Source organism: Lactuca sativa, chromosome 1 (assembly GCF_002870075.4).
Source record: "Lactuca sativa cultivar Salinas chromosome 1, Lsat_Salinas_v11, whole genome shotgun sequence".
Lineage (NCBI taxonomy): Eukaryota > Viridiplantae > Streptophyta > Magnoliopsida > Asterales > Asteraceae > Lactuca > Lactuca sativa.
In genome coordinates, this window is record NC_056623.2 from 35,260,875 (window position 1) to 35,275,014 (window position 14,140).

At 31.4% G+C, this 14,140-nt stretch overlaps 2 protein-coding genes and 1 long non-coding RNA gene across 20 annotated transcripts; 1 reads left to right on the forward strand and 2 right to left on the reverse strand.

Moving 5' to 3' along the window:
- Nucleotides 1-274: 274 nt before the first annotated feature.
- Nucleotides 275-3,526, reverse strand: LOC111920188 (replication protein A 70 kDa DNA-binding subunit B). Of its 3 annotated transcripts, none has more exons than XM_052769541.1 (9): nucleotides 3,471-3,526; nucleotides 2,491-2,918; nucleotides 2,240-2,330; nucleotides 2,033-2,157; nucleotides 1,823-1,901; nucleotides 1,583-1,715; nucleotides 1,332-1,489; nucleotides 1,144-1,264; nucleotides 275-1,057 (listed from the first exon to the last, which is right to left on the reverse strand). In XM_052769541.1, exons 2-9 carry the CDS (start codon nucleotides 2,906-2,908, stop codon nucleotides 563-565), a joined length of 1,620 nt encoding a protein of 539 aa, XP_052625501.1. In that variant the 5' UTR covers nucleotides 2,909-2,918; nucleotides 3,471-3,526; the 3' UTR covers nucleotides 275-562. The 3 variants fall into 3 exon arrangements, with proteins under 3 accessions (XP_052625501.1, XP_052625500.1, XP_052625502.1); XM_052769540.1 differs by lacking the exon at nucleotides 3,471-3,526 and adding an exon at nucleotides 3,023-3,459; XM_052769542.1 differs by lacking the exon at nucleotides 3,471-3,526 and having other exon boundaries at nucleotides 1,823-1,871; nucleotides 2,491-3,459.
- LOC122196826 (uncharacterized) lies at nucleotides 1,143-1,592 on the forward strand. 2 transcript variants are annotated; one of them, XR_006188992.2, is made up of 2 exons: nucleotides 1,143-1,282; nucleotides 1,366-1,592. It is a non-coding gene; the product is annotated as an uncharacterized LOC122196826 (long non-coding RNA). The 2 variants fall into 2 exon arrangements; XR_006188993.2 differs by having other exon boundaries at nucleotides 1,153-1,282; nucleotides 1,363-1,592.
- Nucleotides 3,527-4,001: 475 nt separating the features above from the next.
- LOC111920145 (uncharacterized) lies at nucleotides 4,002-11,713 on the reverse strand. 15 transcript variants are annotated; one of them, XR_006189008.2, is made up of 12 exons: nucleotides 11,271-11,704; nucleotides 11,093-11,177; nucleotides 9,756-10,048; nucleotides 9,318-9,671; nucleotides 8,232-8,314; nucleotides 6,824-8,138; nucleotides 6,332-6,688; nucleotides 6,201-6,261; nucleotides 5,827-5,940; nucleotides 5,547-5,721; nucleotides 5,384-5,472; nucleotides 4,002-4,195 (listed from the first exon to the last, which is right to left on the reverse strand). XR_006189008.2 is itself a non-coding variant. In XM_042900002.2 (12 exons), exons 3-4 carry the CDS (start codon nucleotides 9,766-9,768, stop codon nucleotides 8,647-8,649), a joined length of 1,038 nt encoding a protein of 345 aa, XP_042755936.1. In that variant the 5' UTR covers nucleotides 9,769-10,048; nucleotides 11,093-11,177; nucleotides 11,271-11,713; the 3' UTR covers nucleotides 4,002-4,195; nucleotides 5,384-5,472; nucleotides 5,547-5,721; nucleotides 5,827-5,940; nucleotides 6,201-6,261; nucleotides 6,332-6,688; nucleotides 6,824-8,000; nucleotides 8,090-8,138; nucleotides 8,232-8,646. The 15 variants fall into 15 exon arrangements, 13 of the variants coding, with proteins under 13 accessions (XP_042755936.1, XP_042755939.1, XP_042755921.1 ...); XM_042900002.2 differs by having other exon boundaries at nucleotides 6,824-8,000; nucleotides 8,090-8,138; nucleotides 8,232-9,671; nucleotides 11,271-11,713; XM_042900005.2 differs by having other exon boundaries at nucleotides 6,824-8,019; nucleotides 8,090-8,138; nucleotides 8,232-9,671; nucleotides 11,271-11,713.
- Nucleotides 11,714-14,140: the final 2,427 nt, after the last annotated feature.

Below are 14,140 nucleotides of genomic sequence, written 5' to 3' on the forward strand. Positions count from 1 at the left end.
CTTATTTGTTTCATTCGACAATATTGTGGTATATTATCTTGGTGGTATATTATCTTTGTGAATTTTTTTTATCATAATATAAGAATTCAAATGAAACTGTAGATAATGGAACGAAGGTTAGATGAGAGTTGTCATTTTTGTGAAGATTGTGTTACAAAGAAAGATGGTTATAAAGTATTCAACAATATTGTGGTATATTATCTTTGTGAACCCAGTACATGCCAACATAATAAAAGTAGATTGTAGTTCCAGTTTTCATATAAAAACTTGAAAGTGTATATACAATAGATCTTATATGAAAAACTTGAAAGTGTATATACAATATATCTTAATGATCTATACGCCAAAAGAAACCATACAAAGATGGTTGTCAACTGCAGTTAGCTGCTATTTACATATCGAATAGACCTCTATATTCTATTCGCAAAAGATACTATTTACATATCGAATAGACCCTCTATATTCTATTCGCAAAAGATATTATTTACATATCGAATAAACCCTCTATATTCTATTCGCAAAAGATATGTAGAAGATAGTTACCATCTTTAACAAACCACAGTTACTTTATTTTTTTGGAAGGCCTTGGATTGCTTTCCCGAGGAACATCTTCTTTCACAGGAAGTGCTAAAGGTGGGACTGATTCAGAAACTTTTTGTTCAATTGGAGAGGAGCTGGAACTTGGAATTTCTGGAACAAGATGCTTTGCCATTAGAATTGGTTCTGGTTTATTCTTTGGAAGCAAGTATATAACAGGAACTTGCTTTGAATTCTTAACTTCAAGAGGTTTTTCAATTTCACCAGCCGATGGCAAAGGAACTGTGGCTGCAAGAGAAGACACATTCTTGGTTGTTGATGTGCCTTCACCGATGTTTGATCTATGGACCATGTTATCAGACTCATTTGATACAGCAGCACGATCATTTACTTTGTAAGCTTTAACAATATTCACTTTGATGTCTGTTGTTCCTTGAAAATGCACTTCGTATGCACGAACGAAAGCAACAATATAAACAGACTTGATTGCAGTGGCAATGGAATTGCATAGAGTTTGACTCTGTTACACATTAACAAATGTTAAAAAGAATTTATATAATTATAAACTGACATGTTTTTACAAGGTTAGATAAAATGTGTATTTACTGTTTCTTCACTGATTTGCACATCTTTTGGAGAGAAATGTATAAACTTTTCAAGTTCAGGTGTGTGTAAATTTGCTTTCATGACTCCACTTTCATCGGCAATCAAAACAGTTAACCTTGACCTAAAGGAAATTTCATAGGTGAGTAAAAAATATTTCAAGAAGGGAGTAAAAGAAGATTCATGCTTACATCTGCTGAATTTCTGACTCGATGTGACAAGAAGGACAGGTAACAATCCAAGTTGTGTCGGCTTCTATAGACTTGAAGCAGTTGGAACAGGCAGTGTATGATAAGTTACGTTCTTGTTCAGGAAGACTCAGGGTGCCTTTCACCCAAGCAGTTTTCATCTATTTTATATGTGATGTAAATGTAGATGAAACAAATTACATATGAAACATAATTGTAAAAATGAATTTTTTTAAAGTCAAAAAATAGCTTACAGTGTCGAAATGTGAAGTTGCAGAAACAATAGAAGATATGTTTGTTTCGGCTGGATATGGTAGAAGGAAATCATTTCTTCGGTAGTTTGTGACTGATAGCAAGTCATTTATTTCCTTGCGGTTGTTATTGTACCTAATTTTGTCAGATAGATGTATCAGTGTATAAATCAAGATAAATAAAAATGGAAGTTATTTAATAATTTGAAGAAAAAAATACGGTATGAACAGCATAAGTAATACCAGGTGCGTAATTGCAAGTCGTCCCTAACCGGTGGATTGATGAGCAAACCTGAATTTGGCTTTGTTGTTAAAGAGATGGCTGTTTCCATTTTTTGTAATCAGTACAATAAATGAAGTTTTATTGTTATTATATATATATATATATATATATATATATATATATATATATATATATATATATATTATTCGGTAAAAAGGTAAATAAATTACAGTTAAAAGTTGTGACTTTCAGCCTCAGTCCAAAGAACAAAGGGGGTGGGCCTTGCATTGACTGCAACATATTACCCTCATGTTCATCGAATTGGTTCCACAGAGTGATCACCAAAGGCAGTTTTCTATAAAAGAAAATTGTAATGTAATCAATGTAATGTATGTAACTAATAGGTAATAGATTATTGTGTGATAAGAATTTTATACTCTTCGTTGATAATAACGACATCTCTCCGACTGACAAGGTCAGAACCTTGTTCATAACTGGGCAAACATCGTACAACGATGCCTCTGACATCTACATAATATATATATATATATATATATATATATATATATATATATATATATATATATATATATATATATATATATATATATATAAACATAGTTAATATTAAGAAAAATAAATAAATAAACAAAAAATAACTGTTATGTAAATAGAAAAAGTATTTTACTTTGAAGATGTTCTGATTCAGCATGTTCATGGAGCCTCGTAAATGGTTTGAATTCATAAGTACAAGGTAAATTCACCGGATTGCGATCAGGATGTTCTTGTACAAGCGTTCGCTTATTGAGCACCCATGAAAATCCATATAAGCTAACTGCATATCTTGGATCACATGGGATGACAAACACATTTGAGATGCGATACCTCCTGTATTGTGTGAATGTTCTTGCATAGTAGTTTAAATTCTCACTGAAAATAATTGCTGTGAACTTTAAGCCTTCAGAATCTGTTAACATCAGTCGTTTGTAAGAAGACCCTTTTTTAGTTTGCAAAACGTGCTGACATTCTAAGATTTGTACAAGGGCTGTCCACCGGTTGTGACTTGCCTGATTGATTTCCATAATCGGAGTAAGCTGTGTAGACATGTTTATTTAACTGCAAGATAAAAATTTGTAAAAAAAAGTCAAGAGGCATATAGGTAAATTAAGAAAATGAAAAAAAATGAAGAACGACTCTTCATAACAATTAGGTAAACTTACTGGATCAAACGTGTACAGATTTTCTTGTTAAGAAATTGATCAACAATAACAGTAAATATATAAGGTAAAAAATTATTACGTGTAAAATTGGGAAATTCAAAATCCACGTGTAAATATCTTAAGTAAGGAAAAATAACAGATGTTGTTGGCTAACAGCACATCGAAAACAAAGGTATGACTGACGATTGTTTATAGTTATCTAAAGAGATCATGTAATTGGAATTGTCTCCGACTGCGTGTCATCAGATTTGATAAACCAACACATAAGATACGTCATAAGGACAAAACATTGAAAGAAAATAGATCAATTTTTGCATTTTCTGTCTATCTAAACAGACAACGTAAAAAATAACTGAGGTTCTGATGGATAGTGGCCACGTGCGACCTAGTAAATCAGAGTTATGTGGAGATGGGATGTGTGAAGAATAATCTATTGAGATGAGAATACCTCTGTTTCCCCATCGTTATACTTATGAGGTGGGATTTTAGAAACCCTAAGTTGGCTCCTAAATTGTGAATAAATAAGTGTAGAATATTTACAGCCATCGTTTTACGTTGCCCATTAAAAAACATACAATTGGGCCCCTAAACTCTAAATGATGGTAAACGGATTATTATTATCATAAATGAAAAAATTTCTCTAAATATGTAGATAGGATTACAGGAAAGAAAATCCGTTCTAAAGTAAGTTTAAACTGAATTTTAAATAAACATTTTTTTGTCATATAACTGCAAATATTAAAATTACCAAATAAATATACACGGTATATGTAAGGGTACTCGTCAAAACATATACCAAATACCATAGTTCGAATTCAAATGTATTTAATAATGAGAGAAGTCTAAAAAATTTTGCCTAATAAAAATGGATTAAATTTTAGGAACATACAACTCTACACTAAGATCGAGTAAGATATACAATAATCTAAAGTACACATAAACAAAACATTCTTTAAAAAATAAAAATAATAAGCATCAATACATAACAACTTTTACATATAAATTGACTAAAATATCAAATCAGGTTCAATACACATATTAAATATCCTTAAAGCCGACAAAAAAAACAAAAAAAAATGTGTAATAAATATGGTCTGCTCTAATTTATAAAGTTATTGGAAATATGATAGCCCTATTTCAAAAAAATTGTTAATGTCCAAAATCTGCACGTACCTGCACAGAGTTATAACAAAATCGAGGTAGTATATAAACAACAAAAAGCATTATGGATACAATGTAATAGGAAAAAGAAACCTTATATTTATATGGATATGTATAATGAAAGAGACATAAATTGATGAAAATTAGTAGAATGATTACTTGTAAAATAATTATAAAAAGAATATGTAGAAATGGAAAACATATTATTAAAAGTGGAATTGGAAATAGGTGATAATAATTTTAAAATAAACTGAACCATTAAACGGTCTTTCTATGTATTGCAACAACAAGAGGTACAGCTGATGTGAATGAGAATGACTGAACCAAGAAAATAACTTGTCTTTCATGCGATAGCGAATGTTAGATGGCATAAATAAACAGTAGAATTGTATAAAAAAGATGGTAACAATTACAGCAAGGTAATAAGATTTCCTTACCCATAACAGCAATAAGCTTTCATTTTCTTACCAAAACTTTATGCTAGTAACATCTATTTTCTCCTACTAAAGATGATCTAATTTCACACTTTAGTAAAGTAAACCATCCAACTTGACATAAAGAAGTTCATGTTTACACCAATATGCCCGTTAAACAAAGTGGTGGACCATTTTGCTCGGTAGTTACTGATGGGTTTTTCAATTTGGTTATATGAAAGATTTTGCAACGGTTGTTAAAAATGAAATCGAGTAATTATAATAGGTGCGGGAGAATCTTAGAATACAAATTAGTATTTTTCACATTTTTTTATATAACCCAGTATACAAACCGATCGGTAACGACCAAGCAAAAGAATCAATCACTTGGTTTAACGGGCAGATTTGTGTCAAAATGGTATTGTTTATTTAGGCAGGACAGTTTGATTAACTAAACTGTGAAAGTAGATTATCTTCACGACAAAAAAATAAAGGTGAATGGTATAATTTTTTGGTAAGTAAATGAGAGTAAATTGCTATTATGGGTAAGGAAATGAAAGTACGTTGTTATAACTATATATGAAAATGTGTCATAGTCTATTGTAAGAAATATTATAGCTAATTAAAGAAGATCTGTCATTATTTTAAATGAAACTAAATCTTAATATTAATAGATAATTCAGTTGTGCATATCAATAGTTAGTCTATAGTAAAGAATTTATAAGTAACTCATTTATTGAACATTAGATTAATTAAAAGAAAACCATTTTGTAAAAGTTGCAATGACCTGTTGTAATTATGCAGTTAGATCAATACTAACAAATTGAGTACTCTTGATTTATCTTTATAGCCATTATTTCCTCTGTTTCCTGTCAACTAAATGAAAAACTTTTATGAGAATGAGTAGTATAACAAAATTAGCACGTGACACATAAAAAAAAGTCGATTACCAATAATTTTAATTGGCTTGTTGGGTCTTTCATGTTGGAAACTGTTGAAGGACCAGGAAATGATAAACCAAAATTAAGCCCACCATAAAAAACAACCTAGTTTAAGTTTCCATCTCACCAAAACATGAGGCAAGTATCACATTCAGCCATAAGCACAGAATGAGGTTGATTCGTTCTACATAACAATTACAGTAAACGTAAGAAAGATTAGTTAGTAAAACTTATATCCAAATGACATACATTACAAGCTTTACATATTTAAATATATGATATAGTCTACCTAATCTCCTGATCTAATGTTTAGATTTCATCTTCTTGGTGAAGTTTTGTCACTTCCTGATTGAATACTGTTCCAGAGGGGTGTGGTTTCGATACCGTGTGAGTAGGTTACAGCCTATAAGAAAGTAAACACATACATATTGACATGCAAAGCAAGAAAGACTGTCATGTTCAAATTGATGTCAATGAGGTTAATTGTGTTTGTAAAACATAAAACCGAGGGAGATCCTAAAAGATACTATGTAAAGATGTTTAATAAAACTGAATTGAGAAATAGAGTAAAGATTAAGGATGTCCTCAAATGTGAGTAAGAACAGCGAAGATGTTTATAAAAAAATATTTTATATTCAAATCGATTGATAAAAAGTAGCTGACCTTTTTCATTGAAAAGCAATGAAATACCATGCATCCTGTAGTTGCAAAGATCAACAGCTACCTGTGGTAAAAAGAATATTAAATGGGTACATGAATAAAAGAAAAATAACAGGAAGTTGTAGGAAAAGTACCTACATCGACAGCTGATGAGCATGTTGTAAAATCTCTTTATAGACGATATTCTTAGTTGTTATATTTCTTTGAGCTACCATATGTAGATCCCGTTATAAAAACTTTAATACTGTTTATACTTTTTGCTCTCGAAAGTACTACATACAACTGACCATGAGAAAAAACAGGTTCTTTCAAGTAAATGCCAACATAATCAAGTGTTTGACCTTGAGCTTTGTTAATGGTCATTGCAAAACACAATCTAATTGGGAACTGAAATCTTTTAAATGGAACTGTATATTGTTCTCCTGTTGGTGGTTATAATGGAATTCTATGAAGCAAAACCTCTTTTCCAGCAAATTCTCCATAGCTTATCTCTGCACGTATAACATTCCTTTGAAAATCTTTACAGAAAAGTCTAGTACCATTACATAAACCTTCAAAGGGGTTCATGTTCCACAACAAAATAATAAGAGCATTATACTTAAGAACAAGTTTATGAGGTGGCATACCATTTGGTGTTAAGGAATGAAGTAAATCCTCATACTAGGCCTGATCATTTGGATCAATAGTCTCATCAAGACTAAAATATTCAATCTCTTCTCCGGGTAATTTGTATATCAAAGTATCATTAATCTCATCTACAAAAGTATTTTTAGTTGTTAGAACAGCACCATTACAAGTGGGAGAGAAAGTGGCAGGAGTAAGAAAAATGTTAGGATAAACATATTTCATAAGAGCTTCCAAACCGTTAACATCATTACAACCCTGAATGAGCATTGATGATGGCAGAGAAACAATTGCATCGTCTGTATGAGTTCCTATACCATTACCAAGTGCCAAAAGGAAACTTGAAAAAAAAGGATCCAATAGAGCTCGCATGTTTTCTGTTAGCTGCAAATGGGTAAGAGATGGCCATAAATAAGAATTAGTTAAACAAGCAGAAATAGTTTGTGTTTTACTTTTTAGCCTAACAACAGGAAGAGTTTGTCTGAAATCACCACCAAGAACAACAACTTTACCACCAAAAGTAGCTGAACAGTCCATTATATCTCTAAGTAGACTATCCAAGGATTCAATTGCAGATTTCTTTTCCATTGGAGCCTCATCCCATATAATCAACTTACAAATCCTAATGAGCACTGCTAAAGAGCTTTGTTTACTAACCTTACATACAAACCCTTCAGCCGCATCCAAAGGTATTTTAAAACGCGAATGAGCTGTTCTGCCACCAGGCAATAATGATGCTGCAATACTTGATGTAGCTGTAGCCAAAGCAACATGACCTTCAGATCTAATTTTAGCCAATAAAGCTCTATATAAGAATGTTTTCCCAGTGCCACCTGGACCATCGATAAAGAAACAACCAGGTTTATTGCAGCTAACTGCATCCATTATCATTTCAAAAGCAACCTTCTGTTCTCTATTAAGAGTATATATTGCAGCCAAATCTTCAGTGGAAACAACAATATTTTTTCTGTTTTAATCTCTCTAGTGTCGTCTTCCATCAACCGATCAAATGAATTTTGGGGTAGAACATCAAACCGATGAAGACGTCTTCCCATTGATTGCAGAAAACAATCAATCTGTTTAAATGCACGGGCATTAGATTCTTTGTGTGTCTCTTTGTGATGGCGTAAAATGTCTTCCATTATTGCATCTTCAAATAACAACCACAACTTGCGCGGACTATTTGAACAGGTAAAAACTAAAAGTGAAGCAAAAAGCCTTCTCAACTCATATGGCATATGAAAAGTAGAAGCTTATTGCATACATACTTGTTGAGTAGCATCGTCAAGTAAATAACCACGTAACAAAGCAGCTTCTCTAAAGGTAGCAACAGTTACCCCGTTAATCATTTTTAAATCAGCAAACGATTTAGGACAGCGAACTCTAGACAAAAGAATTCTAAGATAATACCTTTCGCCTTCAGTTGGATGAGCAATCACAATACGACCAATTGAGTCGCCTATTTTCCGGGGTGACCACATCTTTTTATCCCCCTTCCAAACAAAATGATCAGGAAACTGATTGTATGTGAGCTTAAGCTTTTTTGCTAAAACTCCAATATCATTTTCAACAAAAAAATCAGTCAACATAGTTTTTCTTTTACCAGAGTTACTCAGAATATTAACCAATGTTGATTTACGTTTGAATGTCAAAGGCTGATAGTTTTCTAAATGCAAGGGCAAATGAATAACACCTGGTTTCATTTCACCCAAAGGAAATTTAAAAATTCTCCATGCACCTTTAGGAGGAGAAACCCATCGACCTGATTGATACTCGTCAATCTCATTTATAAGGACAGGGTTTGTAATTGGAGAAATATTAAAGCTTATCTTGTCAGAACCTTTACAAATATACTTATATATATATACTTCACAGCCTTTATTGATGAACAAATTTCTATATTAATGTGATAGTTAAATTTACAAAGCAAATAGGCATTATACGGAACGACCCATTTATTATTAAGAATAGCACCTCTGACTTTCACTTCAGACCCATCGTTACGTCTACGATATATAGGATATGCATCGTCTGTCTGAATAGTCTGAGAAGAAAAGTCTTTTGGGTAAAGATTTTTACAAGAACCCTTCTTTTTCATACATACGTTAAAAGGATTTAAAGAGCCACATGGACCATGAATCATATGTTGCACAACCATCCTAAACAAATGAGGATTTGCACTTTGTGATGGTATTTCAGCAGAAACAATTTTGTCAAAGTCTTCAGGTGTATGCATTTGACAGTTGCTTTCTAATATAAGAAAAAAATGTGCATGTGGAAGTCCTCTTTTTTGGAATTTTATAACGTAAGTGTGAGCACAAATTTCTCCGAAAATGTTATTCTTGAAAAGTTCATGTTTAAGTTGTTCTACTTTAGCATGAAAAACTCTAACAATCAAATCAGCTCTATTTTGGCCTTCTTCATATGGTTTAAGATTTTCTATTATTTCAGGCCAATTAGGATTGCACGTCATAGTTAAAAAAATATCAGGCTTACCGAACTTTTGAACCAAGGCCATTGCATCTACATATTTTTGTCTCATGTTTCTAGGGCCGCCAATAAAATTCGAAGGTAATACTATTCTTCTACCAATAGCAGAACCCTCTGTTTCCCCTTTTGCCATTGCATCCACAACTCCTTGCAAGAATTCTTGTCTTATTTCTTCCTGTTGTATTCTAAAAAAATCTAGTCTTTGTGTTTCTAATTTAACATAGCTGTCAACTATATGCTGCTGTAGTAATCTACCAAAATAGAGTAAATAAGTTGTGTCATCATGCCTTATCTGAAGCTTATAAGCGTAATACTCTCTAACAGATACAACCTTGGGGTTATCTGCGTTTCTTCCAAGCACTATATAAAAAAGAGAAAAGAAGTAAAGCACAATACATTTTTCCCAAAAAAAAATATAAAAAATAGAAAGAGTAAGTATTTTACCAATTTCTTCCATCTTTAATAAGTCATCCGCACACGCTATACTACCCGGAGCAATAAGTTTTTCTACAGCTGAACACAAACCCTGCTTTCTAACTTGGGTTGTTTTATTTTTTTTTTAGAATACCTTGATGCCAGCCTAGTTCTCCAAAAGGAAACATTAAAGGATACTGTAGAGGATCATAACAGCCATAAAAATACTTTATATTTCTAGAGTCAGCTTCATGGGTTGTAACTCGGATATCTCTTGGACCACACTCCCCATTATCTTCACCGTCCACCCAAATTGCAGCAACCTGTGATACATCGGGTTTATTATAGACTCTTTGGTCTTGAACAACAACAGTTTTAAGAACAATCTTATAAGTATCCAAGTCTCCAATATTCTTCAAATTCCGGAAAAAATAAGCATATGGATTATGTTGAAGATATTTTATACACTTCTGAACCAGAGTTTCACATATCAGTGGACAAACCATTAACCTATTTTGGATCTCATGTTCAGTATCATGAATATATAACTGCAGATTTTTATGTTGGTCATTTTCAGAGTATAAACCATTTATAAAATGATACATCTGACCTTGAACTCTAAAAGTATAAATCCCGCTGTCTCTCTTATTGAAATTAGGATCAGATGTAACACCTAAGGATGTGAAAGCGAAATGGTTATTATATGTTCTAAAAACCTTTGCTTCGTGACAGTCTGAAGTTAGTAGTTCAATCATGACTGTTGGAAGGTGATTACTATACAAGACAACACTGCCATCTAAACAACAAAAACCAGATGTTTCTGAATAGAACTTTAAAGCACCACAATGATGACAGTCAGGAACGTAAGGTAAGATATCAGCAACAACAGGAATGAACTTTAATAGAGCTCTACTTGTTGCATGACCGGCAAAATTATGCTTATTTTTACGATTTTCTTGCTTTGAAATAGATTTCCTTATGTAATTTTTTTTTTCTGTTCAAGTCTTTGTTGTTTCCATCTTAAAATAGCACGTTTCCTATATGCTCTCCTATCCTCAAACTCCAAAGAAGGCTGAACATCCTTCATGATAGATTTATCAACCTTTTGCAATAAAAACAGATGAATAACATAAGCAACAAAACAAATATTACTAACCTAAAAAATAGCATAACCCATTAGATTTATATAGAATTTTAGCAAATTGGCTAACATTCTTTGTAAAAACAATAAGGAAAACCATTTGAAATCAGGGTAAAAGAAGAAACATGACAACACTTTTCATGTAATAGCAACATCGTGAACAATTGGAGAAAGAAAATATACAAAAAATACTCAAATGGCAAAGAAATAGAACTGTCATTCATACCTTCGGTCCTCCTAATTAGCATGCACAAAATCCTGCTGCACAACTAATTCGAACCTTTATAAACCCTCGAAATAAGTATGCAGATCTAAAAAGATTAAAGCAACGAATTCAATAGAATCTCAACTCTTGTAATGTGAAAAGGAAAAAAAAAAGACAGAAATAGAACTGTCATTCATACCTTCGGTCCTCCTAATTAGCATACACAAAATCCTGCTGCACAACAAATTCAAACCTTTATAAACCCTCAGAATAAGTAAAACCCTCGGAATAAGTATGCAGATCTAAGAAGATTGAAGCAACGAATTCAATAGAATCTCAGCTCTTGTAATGTGAAAAGGCAAAAAAAAACCAACAAATAAATAAATATCAGAAACAATAAACACCAATTGATTTAATTGGGCAAAAAATTAAACCGTTTAGTTTAATTGGACCATATCTTAGACAACATACAGCACCAACACGTATCACTATAGGCGGTTGGGGAGAAAATTGTTTGGGATAAGCACAGGTAAACGGTAATAAAGGCCAAATTTTATTAGTCAAGAATAAAACAAAAGTAAAACGGTACAACGACACATCTTTACAACCTAAGCCTAGCAAATATAACCTAAGCCTACAGCTATAATGCTACAAAATAGAGTATATAGACATATATGTTAAAAGTTGCCGGCACAATTTTATTTATCGGAGGAGAGTATATAGACATATATGTTAAAAGTTGCTGGCAGAATTTTATTTATTGGAGGAAATAAGCACCTCAATGACGTGCACCAAAGTAGTAATCTCAAACATATAGGTAATGATATATATATATATATATATATATATATATATATATATATATATATATATATATATATATATATATATATATATATATATATATATATAGAGAGAGAGAGAGAGAGAGAGAGAAATTTAGGTTCAAAAGTAGTTGTTAGCTGAAAGCGGGTAACGGGTAGCTGGTAGAGTGTACCAGGTAGCTGGTAGCGGAAAGTTGTAGCTTTTATTTGTTATATGAATGTTTGGCAAAAGTAGCTGGAAGCTTTTGAAAGATATAAAATTACATAAAAGGACAATTGATTAAAAATAAATAAATGTATAAATATATTTTTAAAGGTAATTATGGAAATCGATTTCAAAAACTCAGGAGCGTTTTGTTAAACGCTACATGAAGTAACTTTTAGAATCAGAGCGTTTTGTTAAAACTAAAAGTTAAACGTTCCTACTGCCAAACGAAGCTTTTTGTTTAAACTAAAGCGTTTTATCAAAAGCTAAATGCTAGAAACTCCCAAACGCTTCCAAAAGCTCCATGCCAAACACACCCTGTATGGTGTGTTCATACAAGCGAATCTAAATGATTGTTAAACCTTCAACCATATCAAATAATTGCTCCTTTTTTCTTTTTTCTTTTTTGTTCTTGTCATCGAACTTTAATGAAATGAAAGAAAAGGAGCCACCGTTTTGGTTTGGAAATTAGGGAGTAGGGTTTTCTCTAATTGTTATTTGTATTCATAATCACCTTAATCCTATATTTAAATACTAGATCATTTTTAAGGCCCATCCAATAATACAAGTAAAAAACAGAAATGACATCAAGGTAACTCCTTTTATTAATATTAAATAATATTTTATTTAAATTTTTTTAACTGATATATAGATAAACCTATTTATTTATTTTAAATGGTAAATAATATAATTTATCTATTATATATTTATCATTAATTTTGGATCTTTTATAGTTTTAAGAGTATAACCTCAAAGTTTCATATATAATCAAGCGTGCAATGATGTAGTTGATCTCAACTATTTGGATAGGAATCATCCAATCCAAAGACTAGAAGATTTAACATTTTTCATGTAAAAAATAAAGTGTTTTTTTTGTGTCTACCATTTGTTGAATGGTTTTTCATTACAACACAAGAATCTTATTTGAAAATGAGCATTGGATTTCACCACCTAATGAATTTGAACAGGGGACAAGCCAAAAATACACCTCATTTGGGTTTGGAGTTTAAACTTTAAACCCTATTAAATTGGCTTAATTATGATAGGTTGAGTAAATGACCTACAAATGACAAAAGATACATGTATATGTGTGCAAAACTCTCACACTCAGAATAATTACACTATGACAATCATATGATCTGAAATTCCAACTATTCTCAATTTGTCAATTAATCAACAAGAGATTTCATGAGTTCTTTATATGATGAATTTTGAAGATTGAGACAGTTTAATAAAATGGTCAATCTCGAATAACAGTATTGTTGATCATCACTTGCATTCATGTGACATGTGCTCTAAGATCAAGCAAGTCACTTGCTAAGTGTTTGGGGACATAAATCCTTGTAAAGTTGTAATGATCTTGATGGACGTTTGACGCAAATATTCCCTTACTATTTAACAAATATTTGAATATTATAATATCTAATAAAATCTATGTATATAGACATATATAGATTCTCATATCATTATATTGTAAGTTTTATCATAAAAAACACTGACGTGTATGAGGTTGCTAAAAGGATTACTAACTAAGTAAATATCTTCTGCCAATAATTCAAAAGAATGTCTCAAAATCTGACAAGTGTGGTACCACCAAATTCTACTTTTCCATATATATATATATATATATATATATATATATATATATATATATATATATAGAGAGAGAGAGAGAGAGAGAGAAAGAAGAGGTTCAATTGAGATAAAAAAAGGTTTGAAATAGGGGAATAATTCTCAGCCACTCATTTATTTTTGTCGTAAAAGCCTTCGTCGTACCAGCGTAAATAGAAAGGAATAGACATGAGTTTTCCAACAAAACATGTTTCCTTAAACTATGTTAATCGTTACCTTAATATATACAAAAACATAGTTTTTTTATTTTTTTTTTAATTTTTAAGAAGCTATTTTTATCGAAAAATAATTTTAAATACATCAAAATTCATGATTTTTTATTCTCTACAAATAGACATATATATTGATATAGTTTTAAGATAAAATAAAAAATATATATATATTTTCATCTATCATTATTCATAAGTG